This window comes from Diospyros lotus, chromosome 8 (genome assembly GCF_014633365.1).
Source record: "Diospyros lotus cultivar Yz01 chromosome 8, ASM1463336v1, whole genome shotgun sequence".
Classification (NCBI taxonomy): domain Eukaryota; kingdom Viridiplantae; phylum Streptophyta; class Magnoliopsida; order Ericales; family Ebenaceae; genus Diospyros; species Diospyros lotus.
The window spans coordinates 3298366-3320555 of record NC_068345.1 but is presented as its reverse complement, the minus strand read 5'-3'; the positions used below and the strand labels follow the sequence as shown (position 1 = coordinate 3320555).

The following is a 22190-nucleotide window of genomic DNA, read 5'->3' as shown; positions in this document are numbered from 1 at the left end:
CACGAGGGCAAACGTCTCAAGATAATCAATGCCATAGGACTGACTATAGCCATTAGCCACCAATTTGGCTTTATATTTTTCCAAAGTTCCATCAGCCTTGTATTTCACATTAAAAATCTACCTGTAACCTACTAGTGTGATTCCCTTTTGCCTAGAGACCAATTCCCATGTCTAGTTTTTCTTTAGTGTTCTCATTTCCTCTAACATGGCTTGTTTCCAGTTTTGATCTTTTATAGTCTCATCAACTGGTTTAGGAATAACAATGGAATCCAAAGACGCTAGGAAGCTCTTGTGGTTTTGGGAAAGACAATGCTAGGATAGAAAATTGGCCAAGGCATGTTGAGTACAGCTTATGACTCCCTTTCTAACAACAATAGGTAGGTCCAAATCATCAAAAATAGGGTTAGGTTGAACTGAAATTGAAGGTTGTATGAATTCCATACTTGGATTGGGGTCAGATGCTGGTGCATGCTAAGACTCCAAAATAAGCTGCCTTCGTTTGAATACATAAGGAAATCCTTTAAACCTAATCGGAGATGGCAACTGTTGAGGAGTAGCTTGCTTAGTAGCTTGCTCATTGTTGTTTGAGAAGTAGATAAGAGGTTGATGAGATGAAATAGATGTAGATGGAATAGATGTGGACTGTTGATCAATACTGGAGCATGCTGATGCTGATCCTAGGTAGGAAAAACATCCCCACTGTTGTGGTCACCATCAACCAAAGTCTCCCCATGGTGACCAACCTAAGATAAACCAAAGACGAGCGTAGATTCAACAAATGTTACATCTTTGGACACATAAAATTTCCTTGTAAAGGAATGATAACATTTATATTCCTTTTGAGTGGAAGAGTAACCGAGGAAGATACACCTAATAGCTCTAAGGTCAAGCTTGTCTTAATGATGTTTGGGAATGTGAACAAAGGAGACACAAACAAATACCTTTAGAGGGAGAGGAGAATGCAAACTAAGGTTAGGAAAATAAGTCGACAAGTACTGAAAAGGACTCTAATGGTTTAGGATTTTAGAAGGTACTCAATTAATCAAATAAGTTGGTATCAGGACAGCTTCGCCCCAGAAGTTCTTAGGAACATGATGTGGTGGAGAAGGGTTCTAGCAATGTTTAGAAGACGTTTCATCTTCCGTTCAACCACTCCATTTTGTTGTGGAGTGTCTACACAAAAAGACTCATGGACTATCCCCTCTTGTTGGAAGAACTGATGCAAGTGACTGTTAAAATAGTCTCTTGCATTATCAATGCAAAATTTCTGTATAAGGGAACCAAATTGGGCTGAAATCATTTTACAAAAATAGGGTAGGATAGTTCCAATAACAGTTTTTATCTTTTAATGAGAAAATTCATGTCATTCGTGTTGAGGTTTGCTTGGAGTTTTTTTATTGGAAGATCAGCGGAGTGTTGATGGCTTTCGGCTGGAAGCAATTAGACAGTTAGGGTTTTTTAAACCAAAGTGTAGTTAATATATCTTTGGGGGTCTAATTGTAAATACCCTATAGTTGTTAGTTTTAAAGGGGTTCCGAATCCTCTATAAATAAGAGGGCAAGGCAGCAGTCTAGGATCATCTTCTCTCTTGTCAAGTTCTTGGTTACTATTGTGAGTATTTTTGTTCTAGAGAAAGTGAGGCTTGTGTATTGAGTTCTTAGGCTTTCTTGGAGTGAACAAGGGATTGTACTTGAGTGATAGGATTGAGAGAGGGCTTGGGTTTTGTATTGATCAGTTTCTTCTTAATAAAAAGCTGCTCGATTGGGGTGTTGGACTGCTGGATGTAGAGCCAATTAAATTGGCTTGAACCAGGATAAATCTGATGCATTTCCTTTACGGTTTGATCTTTTCAAATTTGTTAATTTCTTTTTGTTGTTCACTTTTTCTAGTTCTTATAATTACACTACATCCGTGAATGTTAAGAGAGGGTTTATGAGAGGTTTTTCTCGCCTAAGAGTATAATCTAAGAGTCCTAAGGTTAACAATTCGAGTACAATCATCAATAAAAGAGATAAACCACCTAACCCCAGAACAATTAGGTATCTTAGAGGGTCCCCAAACATCGGAGTGAATCAAAGTAAAGGGTTTAGAAGTCATTTTATTACTGATTGGATAGGACACACGGTGATATTTAGTTATTACACACACATCACACTAAAAAATACTTAGGTCCAAAGTCCTAAATAATGAAGGAAACATGCTCCTTAAGAGAGTGAAAGAAGGATGACCAAGTTTGTAGTGATGCAGCCAAATGTTAGCATGATTTGAGATAGACTTAGATGAGCAAGCAACCCTTAGCTGATCTCCATTAGGATAGTCACCTTTCCGCATAAAAAAATACAACCCATTCTATTCTAACACCAATCATCTTCCCTATCTTCATGGCTTGAACTTCACATATGCGAGGAGTGAAAATAGCACGGCAGTTCAAATCTTTAGTTAGTTGATGAACAAACATGAGATTGGTGGACAAATTTGGTACATAAAGTACTTGTTTGATAGGAAGGTTTGGGCTAAGGGTGACCTTGCCATGTCCTGTAATGGGAACTGAGGTTCCATTGGCTATTGTGATCTGTTTAAAGGTTACAATAGGCTTATAAGTGTCAAATACATGAGAATCAAGGGTTATATGGTTAGTGGCTCCTGAATCTAGAATTCAGATCTCATTCTTATCAGTTTTGAGGTAGAAAAGGAAGCAAAAAGTACACAAGTACCTTGTTGAGCAAGCCCCATCCTAAATTGTCTTCAGGAAGGATTTGAGTTTGCTGATTTCTTCAGCATTTAACTGATTAAGATCAGAACCAGAGAGGGATTTTGTCTTATCAGTAGCTCCTCCCTCTTCTTGCTCCTTGTTGGATAGATAGGCCTGATTTATTGATGCCAGACTTTTGAAGCCTCTGATTCTGCTCAAAACAGCCTCCTTCCCATGAAGTTTGAAGCATGTATCTCGAGTGTGCCTAGGCTTCTTACAGTAGGTGCACCACAGCCCTTCACAGTTGGAGGTTTTAGTTTCTGATCTTCGTGACCTAAGCCTTGCTCCTTCTCCCTTATTTGATACCATAGTCGATCCTTTTGTATTGGGCTCACTAAGCATGGCAACCCTCCGGTTCTCTTAATTTCTAACAATAGCAAAAACCTCATTAAGGGAAGGCAGTCTCTCTTTGCTAAGAATTTGCACTCACCTGATTAAATTCTATGTTAAGGCCGGCTAAGAACTCCACACTCCTATCCCTTTCAAATATTCAGTTGAGGGTGGTAGCATTATCACTACATATTATGTCTTGGTAATGGTCTAGCTCTAACCACAAGCCATTCATTTTGTTATAATATTCAGTTACAGTCAAAGCAGCTTGTGTAGTGCTACTAATCTTTGTTTTAATTTCAAAGATTACAGAGGCATCTTTGTTTGACCATTTCCCAAATCTCCTTTGTAGAAGCCAAAAACATATAATTCTTTCTCACCTCGGGTTGCATGGCATTCCATAGCCATGACATGATTAGAGAGTCTTTAATGTTCCATCCCGGGAAAGCAGGATTAGTGGCCCTTAGAGGAGGTGCAATTAGATGACTGATCTTTCCTCGGCCTTTAAGGAAGGTCCTGACCAGCTGGGGCCATTGCAAGTAGTTCCTACCATCTAGGCAGTAGGACTAATGCATTCCCGGCAACTCCTCGGCTCCAGCTTCGACTCCGGTTTCGGTTGTCTGATCAACTAGAACTGATTCTCCAGTAGCTGCATACAGTGTGACTTTTGAGATTTCTAACATGTTCATCTTAACAGTTGGGTGGACAAAAGAATAGCAATAAAGGCTCGGTTAGAGAAGATGGGAGGAAGAACAAGGGCGTGCAATGAAGGCACACTAGGGTTTAGGAGCAATAAGAAGGCTCTGATACCATGAAGAAACTAAATAACTCCTTGATTGATTAACAAATGTACATGGCAATCCTCTTATAGAGGAGAAAGAATACAACATAGGAAACAAATAATGCCTCGGAAAGGAAAGATACATATGTACAACATTAGGAAAGTTTCCTAATTTTGACTTAGGAAAGTATCCTATTCTAGATTTAGAAACTTCTAAAATAGGCTCATAGCTGATCCTCTTTGATGATCCTTCAAGATCCAACATATATGAAATAAAGAGAAAATAGCTAAACGTTTTGCATTTTAATTAGAATGGGGAAAGACTATCAACCATGTTATAGGGATTAAACTGTATTTCATTGGCAGAATAGGAGGGGCCAACAAGATAGTCTCGATTCTTGAACAAAGTTTTCCAAATCATAATGAAAACATAAGTTGAATCCTAAAAATTAGGGGGAAGGCTGAAGTGGCATGACCCCTCGGCAGCCCAGTTCCTTCCGCCAATATCAGCAAGTATAGCTTTCAAGTATTCTAGTAGGAGCTCCCTTCCAATTTGCAACTGTGTACTTTATTCAATATATTCATGAACTCTGGTTAGTTCAGATTGTCTGCCTAACCACAAGGAGAGGGTAACTAGATGAAGCGGGATGCTCGCTTAGTACACATTGCTAAACAATAATGCAACAGCTTAAAGATGTTGATTAATTTTTTATAGCAAATTGCTGCTACCACCCCAACCCAATATCATAAGGACAGTCAAAACAGTACCTTAGCAAATTCTTGAAGAAGTACCTCTCTCACAAATTCACCCTGGCATATTTGCAACCAAATTTTAGGTTATTTTCACAATCTAACTCACTTATTATAAAGCCAAAAGATTTAAAAAAACTCATAATACCTGCTTGGTTAATGCGAAAGAGAGGATTTGTTTCACAGCCATTCTGGAATCATTATCCTCTTGCTTTTCAATCGCCTTCTCTGTTCTGGCACGAAGAGACTGTCATAAATGCCATGTCAGTTGTTAGTTAACAAACATTATTTGGACAGGAAGCAAATCTTTTGCTGTATTCTATGAACGAAAAGGGGAGAGAGAGAGCATACAAAATAAAAGAAAGCATGAAAATTGGACTTGTTTTACACTATGAAAATTTAAAATTATACCTTCTACATCGGCAAGCACAAGATCAATAATACTGCAGATGGCAGGAATTAAGAAATAAATAGACATGTGAAGTTTTTCGTGGGATAGATTCAAAAACTCATAATCCACAATGACATTCTGAAACAGATTAAATTTAAAACTCATAATCCTGAAGTAACATTCTGAAACCATGACTAAAGAGCAAGCCAAACTGTCTACGCAAAACTATTACCTCATGGACTAGATCGATTGTACAATCCAATTGGACTAAGATCCTACTGGTGCACAGAGACCACACAAATTGGTTGAACCAGATTGAAAGGAACTATCTTGCTTTTTACTTTTTATTATTTTCTTAACATTCATGAAAAGTAATGAATAGAAAGGCCAGCGAAAGCATGACTCAGGGTAGTAAGATTTCAAGCAACTAACAAATGAAGGGACCATGGATGGAGCTGAAAGATGGGGAAAAAAATGGCCAACCAAAGCGTTGAAGCCTTGAAGGTATGACACTCATCAAACAGAACTATAACAGCCTCACACCCTGTCAGCTCAGTAGCAGTTTCCGGTTTTAAGACACTGAGGATGACATCAGGCTATATTGTTTTTCCTTTTGTCAAGACTATATTAGTTGCAGTTAGAATACTGCAAAATGAAAGCAATAGCACCATGAAAACCAATTCCTCTACATAAATAAACAAACAGCTTTTATTTTGGTTTCTCTTTGATAAGGATTCTTTGTTGAGTAGATTCATCAGAACTCTCAAGATGTGGTAGGATCTGAGCTGACATGGAAATCATGAATACAGCTCTTCTTGGGTAGAATATAACATAGAGAGTGCTGGCAGTAAGCTGGTTCACATAAGCCTGCTAGGAATTGTAGTGGTCTCAAGCACATGAAAACTACCAGAGATGGGGAGGACAGAGCTAGGATAGAGTTAGGACTTAGTGCTGAGGTTGTTTCTTGTCTGCCAATGACTGAGTTCCACCATTTATAGTTAAAGGGCTTAAACCACAATGCTGATGTCAATTGACACAAGCAGTTTGTCACATTGTGAAATTTCAGAGGCTATAAAGACGGGACTTTGACATGATAGGTGGGGAAATTGTCACATCCAGAAATCATGGAGGCTAAATACCATGCAGGCCCCACAGGAACAACAAAGGAAGGACTTGGACAGATGCACAGCATCTACATTCTAGTATACCATGCAGGTGCAGCACAGGCACAAGAAGGATACAACTGGAATAGCTGCATGGCATCGACATTCGGGAATTTAGGATCACCTAGACTTCTCTAACTGTATAGATCTCTCTTGTAATATGAAAAGGCATGTAATATAAAAAGTCACAGGAGATGGAAAGCCAAAAGTCCAGGAAGATGATCAGACATGTTTTGTAAGTCCTTGAATAGATTAGATCATGGGCATAGGTTATGCAGGGGGTAGGCTATGCGTGCCTCCCCTCCCCTCATCTTGTTATCATCACCCTCTTATGCTTAGAGTTCTATCCCAAATAATAGAGCGATCATGATCTTCTCTCTCAACCTTGAACATTTTCCTAAGGTGGTTCCCAAAGGCACGCACAGGGGCTAGAATGGTATAGCAACCAAGGGGGTTTGGCTCCTGCTAAGTGTCGTACAACCTATTCAGGGGACTAATCGTGTTTTGACAAGTTGGTTATGACTTAATACTCCATTACTGGGAGTTTAATGTGTCAAAACTAAGACTTTGTGGGAAAATATGTATCTGCTTTTGAATACTTCCTCCTAGTGTAGAATAGAAAAATTATTTAATAGTCTCCTTAACACAAGCACGTATTAACTTTAATATAGCCCCAAGCGTGTAAAGAACATTTGAAGACTAATTTCTATTTGCTGTAATAAATTATGGCAATAGGCTATTATTATCAATTGCTGGCTTTGACAAATCCACGCCCCCCCCCCCCCCCCCCCCCCCTCCACCAAAAAAAAAAAAACCAAATCAAATTGATGCTGCTACAGAAACCAAGAGCAATTTTTTCACAAAAAATTCATGTTGTTGCTTAAGCAAACCCTTTCTAGAGATATCTGAATCAGTAGATTACTTGACAAGTGCAGCAGGAAACTGATTTGTTTATCAAAGGATTCAAGAACCAGGTGGCAGTAGACTTTGATGCGTTTGGTACACTTATGATAACCTGCATTCACAGCAATTTGAATGGCATCCGTATTTTCTGCATGTGAGAAAGTCCGATTCTAGAAAAGAAGCCTATGCAACCAAATAATTTCTTAGCAAGCGGAGGGAGTGGCACAGTGTTCAGTTTCTGTAGCTGATGTAGGGATTTGTGTGCTGAGTTATGTGGCACAGCAGGAGCTGAAGTACTGGCAGCAGGTTGATATGCGTATCGAAAATAGAATCCATAGCATCAGGAGCTGGAGTACTGGCAGTGGCTTGACATGCTCTTTGATTCCATGGCCATATCATATGTTTTTTAGTTATGTGCCCTTCTCCTTGCAGTAAATCGCAAAATTTCATCAAGCAGTCAGCAGTAAGTTGTAGTGTGGCCATGCACCTTACAACTGTACCATGTAACATATCTCACATCCCAACATCTGATTCCAGTTTGTTGAATAGGCAACATTAAGGGAACATTTCTGTTGTTTTATAACAATCTGCATAAAGTAGCACTGCTCCTTTCATAGAAGTTCACTCAAACAAGTATTCAAAGATTGTATTACAGGGTCAAAGATTCAGAAATTGAGCGGATCCACAGAGCTGAACATGCACTCGTACCGCATGCATCCTTCAGTTCCCACTCAAGAAAATTTAGTAACTTCGTAGATCCATCGTTAGATCAATCAAAGTGTCCCAAAACTTCTTTTCCTTCCTATATTTGTGAGGAATTCCAATTCCAAAGAAAAATAATTCTTCCCCAAAAAACAGATGTAAAATAACCCATAATTTTCAAAATACATTCTTGGTAGAAAGTATCCAAGAATCCAAGACAGAAAACCCCCAGAACAAGACTCAGAATCCTCCAAAGGATTACTATCCAAGAAGTGCCCCAGGAATGTACTTCTGATGCTCAAAGAAATTGCACGACACCTCTTGTAATTTGCAAGACAAAGAAGACAGGGAAATCACCAAAAAGAAAAAAATAAATTCCTGCTCTAATATTTTGTCAACACTAGGAGTTGGTCGAAAAATTATAGATCTCCTTTTGAGTCCCTTCATATTACATTAAACACATAGATTAATTACAAGAAATTAGGCTCCATAATTTAAGGATGTAAAAGTTACTACAGAGTCCAAGTTTTGAAAGAAGATTTCAAATCAAATCCCTAATTGCAATAATGATGATCCTAGGCTGTTATGACAACTGACTTTGGCGTCACAGTTTTCCATGGAGATTGAAATGGTAGTTGCATCATGTTTTTAAGCATGAGAACATGTATCACAGTACAACCCATGGTCTATTTGGACACTCTCTTGTCACGAGCCTGAGGGCATTATTGTAATAATTCCTATAGAGGCAGTAGCATGTGTACTTAGTGGTTACTGCTTGAGTTGATTGTACCTATTCGGTTATGCCTAATAGGCTGAGGGTGATAGCTTATAAAAGGCATTGTAAAGAGGACGAAAACTGCAATACCCTAAGAGCTCAGAGAATAGTAGTATATATTGAGGATAAGTAAGGAAGAAAACAACACCAGTTGGATACCTTTTGGGCTGAATGTTGGCAAGGAACTCCAGGGTTAAGCGTGCTTGAGATGGGGAAGCTCAAGAATGGGTGACCCCTTGGGAAGTTTGCGTAGGCTCATCAGAGTAAGTTGTTTCGGTCATTCCTATCGCTCGATACGAGATGTTACAGGTGGTATCAGAGTCGACCCTTGGTGAAGGCGGTCTGATGAGGGCGGGGAGTGACGCTGGGGCTCAAGGGCCTGTACAAGAAGCGGCTTCTGGCAGGCTTCTAGGATGGCAGCCCCCAAATGGGAGAAGGTCTGGGACCAGTTGTAAGGTCGCATGACGAGGACATCATGTGCTCAAGGGGAGAGAATGTAATACCCCAAGAGACCAGAGAATAGTAGTATATATTAAGGATAAGTAAGGAAGGAAACAACACTAACTGGACACCTTTTGGGCTGAATGTTGACAAGGAACTCCCGAGTTAAGCGTGCTTGAGTTGGGGAAGCTCAAGGATGTGTGACCCCCTGGAAAGTTCGCATAGGCCCATCAAGGTAAGTTGTTTCGGTCATTCCTATCGCTCGATACAGGATGTTACAAAACAATTACAGGATGTTACAGAACAATCAATAAAGTATTTGGTTCTTTCCCTCTCTTCTCTCTTTCTATCTCTCTCTTCTTTCAAATTCTCCCTCCAATTCTCTCTGATCTACGACTTTCCAAAATTGTCCAAGCCTCTGATCCGAGGCTTGACATTTTGGTATCAGAGCCGGTTGCCTCGGTTGTGACCCAGCGACAGTAAGATGAAATTGAGTGGAATTACGGTCCGAGCATAGTCAAAGGATCGAATGGTGGGGGGCACTAGATTGAAGCAATCGGAGAACCGGATAGAGGCGATGGAGTTTGGGATGACTCAAACTCAGGAAGCAGTGTCATAGAGTAGGGAGGAAATGCGAGCAATTCGCGAGGAATTGCAAGAGGACATGGTGAACTTCCAGAGATGGAGTTTTAAGGGAGTTAGGGAGGCAAAGGGAGTCTCTAAATCAACAGATCAGTAGTGTGATCAGCATGTTGTCCACACTCCCGCAATTTCGGCTACCACTGGAATTCCCTCCCTGATCAGTTCCTGAGGCGGGAATGTCCGACCAGGGAATCTTGCCAAGGCCTTCGGGAGCAGCAGAGGCCAGGAATTTGCATTATGAAGAGACCAATGACTAGGTAAGGGAGTTGAATTCCCCTAAATCTAGCCAAGGGCCTATGCCTAGGCTAAAGATACCTCTGTTTGAAGGATCCAAACCACGATGGTGGATCCATAGATGTGAGAGGCATTTTCAATACTACAATATCCCTGAGAACTAGAGGATCACCCTTGCTACAGCCTATCTAAACGATGTGGCTGATTGCTGGTCCCAAGGATGGTCCACATCTAGGGGTATGGGGGCTAGGTGGATTGACTTTGCAGAGGAATTGTGTATCCGTTTCAGGGAAAGGAACACGGCCGACATTATTGAGGAGTTTAACAAACTTAGACAAGAAGAGACAGTCATTGAGTACTAGGAGAAGTTTGAGGAATTGGGGGCATTGATGTGGAGTGCTCAGCCCACTCTCACGGATCAATACTTTGTTTCGAGTTTTATTAGTGGCCTTAAGGATGAATTAAGGTACATGGTGAAAATGATGATGCTTGCCACGGTGAGAGAAGCGGCAGAGACGGCCAGGCTACAAGAGCTAACTCTAGAGGCCATCTTCAAGAGGAACAAGACAGTGGCAAGGGCATTCACTTCTGTTGGCCCCTTGACTGGAGGAAATTCTAAGGCTCTAGTGCCAGTTACGACAACAGGTGGGCATAAGGGGGGCTCTAATTTGACAACCAATAGGAACACTACATTAGAGCAGAGGAGGAGGATGGGATTATGTTATAGGTGCAGTGAAAAATACAGTCTGGAGCATCAATGCTGAAGGCAATTATTGAACATGGAAGGGGCTAACCAAGAAAAGGTAGCCGAAAAGGAGGAAGAGGACAATGGGGAGGCAATGGAGGAAACCCCTGAAGATGACTACAGAGATAAAGGGGGAGAAATCTCATTCCATGCACTTCATGGGGGACCTGCAGGTAAAATCAATAAAGTGGAAGGACGAGTAGGGAAGAGGAAGATCATGGTGCTGATTGATAGTGGCAACACTCACAGTTTCCTCAATAAAGCAACTGACACCGAATTGGGGTGCAAACTCACGGCTACTACCCCCCCTTCATTAACAGTGGACAACGGAAGTAAGATGTATAGCCATTATAAGAGTATGGCTGTATGGGGTTCAAATGGATGATGCAAGGGCAGGAATTCTCTACAGACTTGAGAATTTTGGAGATAAGAGGTTGTGATGTGGTCCTAGGGGTGGATTGGATGAGGACGGTAAGCCCCCTAACCTTCGACTTCAACAAATTGGAAGTCACTTTGGACATGGAAGGGAAGAAGCTAACATTGAGTGGCAGCTTGGAAACAGGGGAATGTAAGGTGATTACTGGCAAAAGGCTGTTATCTAAAGGAAAGGGGCAGATTTCTCAAATGTTTTCCATCCTAGCTATAGAGGTGGATGAGGAAGAACAAGAAGGCCCTACAGCCACTAACTTCTTTGCAAAGGTAACATACCCCACTGATTTACATCCTAAACTCTTGGAATTCAAGGAATTGTTTGCTAAGCCACAAACCCTACCCCCAAATAGACCTTTTAACCATTCCATTCCCTTGAAACCCAATTCAGAACCAGTTAACTGAAAGGGCTTAATTGTATACATATTTTTATCTAATTTTTATCTTAATCTTGTGCTATTTTTCCTACTTAAAATGTGTTATATGGATTTTACATAATTTGAATGTCTTTTTGTAGGAATCAAGCAAAGGAGATGAATTAAAAAAAAAAATTGGTCTTTAAAGAAGATATTATAAATTAATTTATAACGTTAATTTTATAATTAATATTAGGAAAATGCTATTGGTACACCCATTTTGTACACCTTGGGCTACAAAATGGGGTATTATGACAAAAAACCCCTCATGAGGCGCATAGAGGCGCGTGAGGCTCATGGAGAGGCGCAGGGTATTTTGGTCATAATACCCCTTGTGTAGCCCAAGATGTACAAAAATGGTGTACATGTAGCATGATCCTTAATATTATAAATTAATATTGTAATACAATAAGAGAATTAATAATTAATAAATTGGCAGAGGCAATTGAAGGAAATTGGGAGGAGAGAAGAAGTGCAATTGGAGTTGAAGTCATATTGGAGGAGGACTAGGGAACCGTGCACCTGTATATTAAATATTATAAAGATGGAACAAGGGAATTAAGGGATTGGAATTGAAGGCCGCACAGCTAGAAGAACGGAGAGGCCGCACAATAATCAGCCACAGCAGCCCCTCGTGCACGCACAACAAGCCGCAAGGCTTGGCCCACGGAAACAGCAACAAGACACAGACGCAAGGCAGGCACAAGTTGCTGAAGCAGCAAGTGGGACGCGGGCGGTAGATCTGTTGGATCCGCTGCCACCCAGATCTGTTCTAGATCTGGGCAAGAAGCTTCCTTCCTTCTTCTTTTGAGTTTCTGTATTGTTTAGGATTTCAATTATACAGCAACTCTTGGATAATTATGGGAATATATTATTCTTTATGAGTGGCTAAAGAATTGTGTAGGGTTTCTGAAGGATCCTATGCATTGAAACTTTATTAATTTACTCAATTTTTGGTTGTGATTGTTACTTTAACTATGTTTATTTTGTTCTAAACTTAATGTTTGTAATTGCTTGATCACCAATTACATGATTTGAGATTTATTATGATGCTAGACATAGACAAGTAAGGAATAGACTCTTGGACAAAATAACATGTGTTAATTGGGGAAAACATTCACTTGATTACATGTGCAATCTTTGATTATATTTGTGATGAATATTTTTATGTTATAAGTTAGGTTAATATGTTCTCTAATTCTAATTCACATAGACATATAATGAGTTAGGTTAGTTGAATAAACTTGTTAGACCTAAACATAGGCTAATAAATAAATTAGAATGCTTGATTGACATAGTTTGTAACTTAATCAACCAAAGATTGAAGTAATTTGATAAAGTGGATTTGCTAGGTAAATTTAGAAAACCCAAGGTCTTAATCAATTGAATTTTAATTCTTATATTTGTTAGTTCTTTAATTTATTTCTTTCTAGTGCACAATTTAGGGTTAAACTTCTTTGAGTGATCAATTGTCCAAATATAGTTAATTGTGACTAATTTTAGTAATTAAGAGGTTTAGTTACCAATCTTCGCGGGAACAATCTTTACGCATCACTTTACTTATCTTGACCACGTATGCTTGTGTGTTATTCGTGGGTTACATAAAATCACGAACATTAACATCTGGCCCTACCATTACCCACCTCACCAGAAGGCTAAAATTGAAAAACAAGTAAAAAGCATGCTCAATGCTTCAATAATTCAGCCTAGCCAGAGCCCATTCGCATCTCTCGTACTTCTTGTTAAAAAGGACGGTACCTGACATTTTTGCATAGATTACAAACAGCTTAATGACCTCATCATGAAGAACAAATTCCCTGTTCCCTTGAACTAAAAGGGGTTATCTTTACTAAACTTGACCTATGTGTAAAGGTATCATCAAATTAGGATGAACCCTGCAGACATACCTAAAATGGCCGCCAAAACCCACCAAGGCCTGTATGAGTTCAAGGTGATGCCTTTCAGGCTCACCAATGCTCTAGCCACCTTCCAAGCCCTAATGAACTACTCGTTTGCCCCTCACCGAAGGAAACTCCTACTTGTTTTCTTTAATGACATTTTGGTCTATAGTCCCAACTTGAAGCAGCACTTAACCCACCTTAAAACTACCTTTGAAATCCTAAAAACCAATCAACTATATGTGAAACTTTCAAAGTGCTCCTTTGCAAAGAAAGAGGTGGAATATTTAGGGCATGTAATCTCGGGTCAAGGAGTGAGTACAGACCCAAAGAAAATTGCAGCTATGTTGGAATGGCCTAGGCCCTTGTTTATCAGGGACCTAAGGGGATTCCTAGGACTAGCTGGGTATTACAGAAAGTTTATATAGCATTATGGGGTAATCAGTAAGCCTCTGATCGAATTACTTAAGAAGGACAACTTCAAGTGGAATCTCCAAGCGGAGGTTGCCTTTCTCACACTTAAAGAGGGCAATGACACAAGCCCTGGTTCTGGCCCTACCTGATTTTTCTAAGCTATTCGTGATTGAAACTGATGCATGTGACAATGGGGTGGGGGCAGTATTAATGCAAGAGGGGAAGCCTTTCGCCTACATCAGTCAGGCATTGGTTGCTAAGCACCTGGGAATGAGCATATATGAGACAGAATTGCTAGCTATGATCATAACAATAGATAAGTGGAGGCACTACTTGGAGAGAGCCCAATTTATCATAAGGACAGACCATGAAAGCCTAAGGCACCTACTCCAGCAAATACTACATATCCAGCTGCAAAGAAAGGGGGTGTCAAAATTATTGGGCCTTGACTATGTGATACAGTACAGGAAAGGCAAAGAGAATGTAGTGGCAGATGCCATATTGAGAAGAGAAGAAGAAGGGGCTTGTAAGGCTATTATAGTAGTGGTGCCCGATTGGGTAAAAGACCTGACTGATAGCTAGGATAAATCAAAATGAATCAAGTCCTTGCAAGCTCAGCTGGTAACTAGACCTGCTAATGCTCAAGGGTATTCAATCTCCAATGGTTTGATCAGATCGAACGACAGGGAATTGAAATCCAAGATACTACAAACGCTACACAGCTCCCCCATGGGAGGACATTCGGGGGTCAAGGCAACTTACTATAGAGTAAGGCAGTCGTTTTACTAGCTAGGGCTAAAAAAAGAGGTGATGGATTTTGTGGCAACTTGCATGACTTGCCAACAGTGCAAGCATGAACAAGTGGCATACCCAGGGTTGTTATAGCCACTTGCTATCCCCGAACAAGCCTAGGAGGAGATTTCTATGGACTTTATTGAAGGCCTTCCCAAGTCTGAAGGCAAGGACGTGATCCTAGTAGTGGTTGACAGGCTGACGAAATTTGCTCACTTCATTAGCCTCACACACCCCTTCATAGCTCAAGAAGTTGCTAGGGTGTTTCTTGACTCAGTGGCTAAAATACATGGAATCCCTAAATCTATCGTATCAGATCAAGATAAGATATTCACAAGTCATTTCTGGCAGGAACTATTCAAGAGCCCAGGGGTAGGGTTGCATATGTCAACCGCATACCATCCTGAGATAGATGGTCAAACCAAGAAGGTCAACCAGTGCCTAGAATCATATTTGAGGTGTATGTGTTTTGCAAGGCCTAAGAGATGGGATAGATGGCTATCCCTAGCACATTGGTGGTATAACACGAGCTACCACAGCTCAATCAAGAAGACCCCCTTCAAAGCGCTATTTGGGTATAAGATCCCCGCATTACCAACAATAGCAGACTATCAGGAAGCACATACCAGGGGAGTACTTAAAAAGTAGGCAGCAGATGTTGACTCTATTCAAGAACGAATTAAATATAGCTAGAAACCGAATGAAACAAACTGTCGATCGCAAGAGGAGTGACCAGAGTTTTAATGTGGGAGATTAGGTCTTTCTGAAGGTTAAGGTGGTGTTCTCTTTGTGTTTCAGTTTTGACTTTTGAGTTTTGAATTTATTTTCAGTTTTGTATTTTGAGTGTCTGTTTTGAAGTTTTTAAAAACGCATTCTTTCTATCATTCTGAAAAATTATTTCTCAAAATAGAAAACTAGAAAACGCGTTTACTTTGTAATTTTAAAAAATTATTTTTACAATATTTATTAATAAATTTGATTCAAAATAAATTATAAATATTTATTAATAAATTATTAATTTAATTCAAACACTTTAAACTATAATACAAGAAATAACTAATAAAAAAATAAAAAAAATTAAATCTTTAAAAATACCAGACTTTAAACATCTATTAATAAATAACTAAAATTACAAAATAACATAACATTAATTTATTATAGGTATAATCCAAAATCTTAAATATATCTTTAAAAAAATTAATACAAAAAAAACATATTACATATTTAGTTTAATATTCAAATAAAATAAAACAAAAAAATAAAATAAAACAAAGAAAATCAAATCGCAGAAGGGTTTGCGATGGGGGCAGTGATGTCGGACAGCAGGGGGCGGTGACGTCGGATGGCTTGCAAGGGTTTACGATGGGGGGCGGTTGACGGTGGTGGTGGCGGAAGCGGTCAACAGCGATGATGGCGATGGCGATGGTGGTGGCGAGCCAGAAGAGAAGAAAGGAGAAAGAAGACGGAGGGCGGTCGACGACGGTCGCGATGCAAGGTTTTGCGGCAATGGTCGTGGAAGTTGTCGACGGCGGTGATGGCGATGGCGGTGGCGGGCCAGAAAAGAAGAGAAGAGAAAAGAGACTGGGGGTGATCGACGGTGGATGCGATGCAAGGATTTGCAATAGGGGGCGGTCAACGACTATGGTTGCAGTGGCGATGGCAGAAGCGGTCGACAGCAAATATGGCGATGGCGATGGCGATGGCGATGGCGGTCGTCGACGATCAGAAGAGAGGAGAAATGGGAGAAGTGGGTTTGTGCGGAGGGGTGGGGGGGGGAGGAGACACGTTTTCCGCGTTTTGGTGTTTTGGGTGGGTTTTCACTGAAAACACCCAAAACAACAAAATTGTTGTTTTGGGTTTTCTTTACAAAATCTTTCCTCGTTTTTGAAAATGCGTTTTTGAAAATAGTAAAGTGAATGCGATTTCAGTGTTTTGAAAAATTGAAAACTCAAAACAAGCCGAAAACAGCAAAGAGAACAGGCCCTAAGAGATTCCTGCAGCATTCGTTTTCTACAACACCCCCATCCAAGCTAAGTCCAAAATATTTTGGACCTTATCTTATAACTAAAAGGGTGGGCAAAGTGGCCTACAAGCTGCAGTTGCCTAAGGGAGTCGAGAGCCACCCTATGTTCCATGTGTCCCTCCTGAAAAAGTCTATGGAACCTAATGCTATTTTCAGCCCTGACTTACCGCCAATGGATGAAGATGTGGAAGTAAAAGGTAGAACCACAAGCTATCATAGATAGAAGGGTCATTCATCAGGGGCCCCTACCCCTCATTCAAGTTTTGGTGCAGTGGTCTCACTTGCACTTAGAGAATACCACCTGGGAATACCTCCCACAGTTGCTAAAACAGTTCCCATGGACTGCTCAACTACTTACCTTCCTTGGGGACAAGGAAGATTCTAAGGGAAAGGGATTGTCACAAGCCTGAGGGCATTATTGTAATAATTCCTATAAAGGTAGTAGCATGTGTATTTAGCGATTACCACTTGAGATGATCGTACCTATTCAATTACGCCTAATAAGCCGAGGGTGATAGCCTATAAAAGGCATTGTAAAGAGGACGGGAACAATCAATGAAGTATTCAGTTCTTTCCCTCTAAAATTCTTTCTCTCTCTTCTCTCCTTCTCTCTCTCTCTTCTTTCCAATTCTCCCTCTAATTCTCTCTGATCTACAACTTTCCAAAATTGTCCAAGCCTTTAATATGAGGCTTGGCATCTCTCTTGTCACTAGTCAAGACCAAGTCCCTTGATGGAGGAGCAACAATGGAAAAAACCATAGCTCTGGCTGTAATCCACAAATTCTTGAAAGCCATATGTTGAGAGAGAAATACATCATATTCCACGTTGGTTGGAGACAAAGTGCCATCCAAGTCTATGACCAATCACACTACTACAATCACTAAAGATGTGAACGCATGACAAAATTATCAAAATAAGACCCTAGTGCTTTATTCTTCTACAATTGTTGTGGGTCCAATTAGAGACACTAGAGTCAAGGTACTCTTTGTAATATCCCAAATTTTCTAAAGAGCTCAAGAGTAATTTTAATGTGGGTCATAGATGAAATTATCAAAAGATTAAGGACTTAAGTGTAATTTCTTATAGTTATAAGTGCCGAATCGACTGAAGGGAATGCCCCGGAGTGTAATTGTTTAAAGAAAATGATATGGTTTCGATGAGCGTCTCGAAGTAGGATTTATGGTGTTAAAAGAAATCGGAATTGAGATGGTTTTTGGTATAGCTAAAATACAGCTTCGATTTTGACTGAAAATTAAATAGTTGTAGGGGACTTCCGGGAAGTCAACGGAATCCTGAGGGAGCTCCGATTTTACATAAAAATCAACCCTAAAGTGGTTTCAAGATAAAATAATAGTCCGGTGAGGGCGCTGGGACGAAATCGTCATTATCGAGTAACTTTAGAGTTATTAATTTTACATTTTTGGTATCTTAATGCAAATTAATTTGATCTTTGAGGATATGATTGCAATTAGGAAATTTTCTAAGTGAAATAAGATAAAATTTGAGATAAATGTGTGATTTTCTGTATAGCATAGTATATATATATATATAATATGTTATATATAAATATATATATATGTGAGTGTGTGAAGCCAGCTGTGAAGCAAATGGCCGAGATTTGCTAGAGATATTTTGGCAACATGATTCAAGAAATCGAGCGAGAAATCCGGGGGGTTTGTATGGAGAAATAAACATGTATGTATATATATATAGATATGTTTGTGTGTATGAGTGGATTGGGGGCAAGCCTTCACCACTAGATTGAAATGAAAAAAATGAGTTTCTCCCATTTGCAGTGAATGGTCGAGAGAGAGGCAGGGAGACAATGAGAGAGAGAGAGTATGAGATCGGCGATGAAAGTAAAGGGTGGCCGTAGTTGGCCACCACAGCAAGCGACCATGGCAGCAAGCTCAATCGTGCAAGGGGCGGCCACGAACGGCAAGAAGCGGTGACGGTCGGCGTGGCAAGGTCGTTTGCGACTGACAGAGACCAAGCGATGGCGGATGAAGCGGCCAAAGATGGCTGATTTCGGCCATGGTGGCTGCTGTGCAGCAGCAGCCATCTCGCGACGGCAAGGCTGGTCGACGAAGGCCGGATGGTGGCAAGGAGTAGGCAAGTGGGCGTGCACAGGTAGTTGGTGCGCAGGAAAGAGAAGGAAGAAGGTGGAGAAGAAAAAAGAAAAAGAAAAGGAAAGGAAAAAGAAAAGAAAAAAAGAAAATAGAAGAAAAATTATGGAAAAAATGGAGAAAATTGTATGAAAATCCTAGAAAGATCTAGGAATTAATTTGGGATTTGAGGAGCATGCCCAGAGCCAAGAAATTGATCGGGCACGCATTTCGAAATTAGAGCATGTATATCGAGGAAAGCCTGAGAGGCTAAGTTAAGGTGAATAAAATTTTTTAAAAAATTCCAGTAAATTAGGAAAGTTATTTTATGAATTGTTATAGTAAAATATTTGAGAAAATATTTGAGAAATACTTAGTTTGGATTTATTGAGGAAAAATAGGAAAAAATAGAGAGAAAAATAAAGAAAATGCAAGAAATTATAAAAAAATAGGTTTTAATACTTATTTAAATAAATATGATGATTAGGGTGCTTTGAGGCTTAAGTTGAAGTGACTTGAGCAAAATTTGAGGTTGGCACGCAAATCGAGACGATACACTTATTTCAAGGCAAGATGCGAATATCAAGGTATCCCGATAAACTTGAGAAGGTAAGTGGTACTTCCCAACTGGATTTAGTTTTATGAAAATATTTGATTTTTAAGTTGTTCGACCTCAAAATCTGATTTTATGTAAATGATTTTATCATGTTGTCATGCCTTGATGTGAGCATGTCATGTAGATTGTATTTACATGTTTTGATTTATGAAATATGCATATGAGCATGATGAGATTTGCGATCATACGTTGCATGGGTTTGGGATTAGGTACTGGCACCATTGCTTTGCTAAGGGTGCACCCATACACCCCAATCTGGCAGGGAGATTGTAAAAATGGTAGGTAATCTTAAGGTGCAGTCGACCCAAACATGAGAGGTTATGATGTTATGTGTATTACATACATATATGAGCATTAAATGTTTTGTTCCCTTACTTAGATGATTTATCATCTAACTTGGGCTTTGCCCTTAGAATATTCAAACGTTCTAGATAGAGATTGTAGTAGAAACGAGGATGAATAAGGCATGAAATGGCACTTAGCAAAGTGCATGATGAGTTGAATGTATGTTATGTAGTCCATGTATTTAAGTTCTGTTACTTTAAATTCTGAACGTTTTGAGAAATGATGATGTATAACCTTAATTATGGATAATGAGAATGTAAGAATTGATTTATGATTAATGACAAGATGTTAGGTTCGATTCTAGTTTCCGCATTTAATGTTTATGATGATTCTCTTTCGAGATAAATGTATGGAGATTTTGGGGCAGATATGAGGAGTGATATGATTTAACAATAGTTTTTAAATAGAAAAATTTATTATCCCAAAATTGTCCCAAGTAATACCGCGCTCAGAAAACGAGGCGTAGCACTCTTGATCCAAGGTGCACTATTCAGCTCTCTAGAGAAGTGGGAGCCAACAATGATAAGAGCATCACGTGATTAAGTACAGAGAATATCATGTCTCATCTCAATTAGAGATGGGGTGCCACATAAGTGTATAAAGTCTTTCATGACGGAGAGAGTACATGGCTAGCAAAACACTAAGGCGTAGGTTTCTATCAACCTAGTAGAGGATGTGCTTCCAATGTCATCATAGAGATCACATCATAGAGCTCAAAACTTAGGGAGAGAGTTTTATCAAGCAAATTAAGGGTGTGCCATTAGCGTCCTTATTACAAGGCTATGAGTGGGCATCATGCATGTTACCTTCCTCAACTAAAAGAAGAGATTATTGAGGTGTATATGCCACCTCACAAGGTTGACATTTGGAGATATGTTATGGAAAGCTTGATGTTTAGAGGGAGAGATTGGAGATTTGCCTACCACATCAATGAGACTGTCATTGTGAGTCATGGAAAGCTCAATCCTTGATGGGAGAGATTGTGAGATTCAAATAGCTAAAGTGGAGTTCATTTTGCAAGCCACCTCTAAGTACATATTATGTGCCCCAAGTCTTACATTTTTTTTTTATCCCATTGTCCTTTACTTATTTTAATAACAATAAAAACATTCCAATACTAAAATGGCTTTGATTATGGTAAAGATATCTAATGTAGTACCAAAACCAAAAGAAACAAGAGTAATCTCGAATACTAGAAACCAATAACAATATTCAATATTATTAATCAAAGTCTGTCTTTCAAAACTTCACTAAAGGATTATTTATAGACAACTAGTTGATAAAAACCTATTCTAACTAGGACTCCTTAGTATAATCTAATTAAGATTATAAAGGTAATCCCTATCTAATTAGGATTCTAGGAAATAAAAGAAATTAAAAGAAACTTAGAAAACAAATTACAATAAAGAAACTAATAAAACAATAAACATTAATTTCTACTTTTATGCCTAAAATATTGTTTCCTGAAATATTTGTCCTTGTGATCTTCATCAATATCACCAACAAAATGTTCTATTTTCAGGCAAGAAAAATTTCAGTCTAAAATGATTAAAGCACAGAAAAATACCATAAAGAACATGAGAGGAAGAGTTATTGACATCTTACCTCTGTTATTAGAGACTCCAGGCGATCCATCCTGAAAACACCATCCTGTTTGGGAATCATAATGAATCAGAATTATGCTTTGACAAAGTACACATACTTTAAGTGAGGAGCTTTAGTAGAAAGATTGGTATTTGGACATGCACAGAACAAATCTTCTGTGACACGCGATAAAAAGTTTCTATAAGTACACCTCATAGAGAAGAGCTTGTAAAGAAGACTTCAGCTTTGGAGAGCTGTCAGTCAACACTTTTTTGGCAATCCAAGGGTATGTACTGCCCAAAACTTTGTAATCTGGGTTGAAGCTGATAGCAATTCCTTCCAAAACAGCAAGGCTGGAATTTGGAAAACATCAAGAATCGCAAGAAGAAATAGTGGGCACCTTAAGTTATCATAAATTCTGTAAACCAAAGAATGATCTTGTTCTGACAACTATGCAAAACATACAAGATTAAAATGTGTGTAAAAATGCATAAATACTTATGCCGCAATAAGAAGGCATAATTACCTCCTGATAACAAGAGAAAAATATGAAGGTATTTGAAACTTGAACTTGTACCTGTAAATTCAAAGAAAAATTAGTACAAATGATGAAGCCTTTCACAGAATTCTAAAGACAGCGTGAGGAAAGTTCGGTAATAAAAATATTAACAGGTGCATATGCTGTGAGTGATAAACACCCTTGAATTGAAGAATGTGAATATGCTAAAAACTGTGTCCTTGTAAGACTTAATATTGGACTATTCAGGTATCAATAGGTATGAAAGACAATATAGTCAAACACTTCTGTTGGACGTAAAGAATTTCCTAGTTCGCAAGACATCTAACAAAAGTGGGGTTATATTTATATGATAGTATGATTGGTAAAGAATCTCACTGTTGTGCACTCAGCATTCTATTTGCTCCACTAAGGATCAAGATGACAGGGTGGCATGGGTTT

At 39.3% G+C, this 22190-nt stretch overlaps 1 protein-coding gene across 3 annotated transcripts in view; it reads right to left on the bottom strand.

The window, feature by feature from the left end:
* Positions 1-22190, bottom strand: part of LOC127808234 (uncharacterized aarF domain-containing protein kinase At1g71810, chloroplastic) — a 48129-nt gene that overhangs the window by 9758 nt on the left and 16181 nt on the right. For 2 of the 3 annotated variants that reach the window (XM_052346679.1, XM_052346678.1), the window contains 5 exons: positions 21759-21809; positions 21444-21585; positions 21254-21298; positions 4762-4860; positions 4632-4673 (listed from right to left, as the gene is read on the bottom strand). In XM_052346679.1, coding sequence (XP_052202639.1) covers positions 4632-4673; positions 4762-4860; positions 21254-21298; positions 21444-21585; positions 21759-21809 — 379 coding nt within the window. Of the gene's footprint in view, positions 1-3462; positions 3732-4631; positions 4674-4761; positions 4861-21253; positions 21299-21443; positions 21586-21758; positions 21810-22190 lie in introns of all 3 variants that reach the window. The other variant, XR_008024892.1, reaches the window with a different exon arrangement.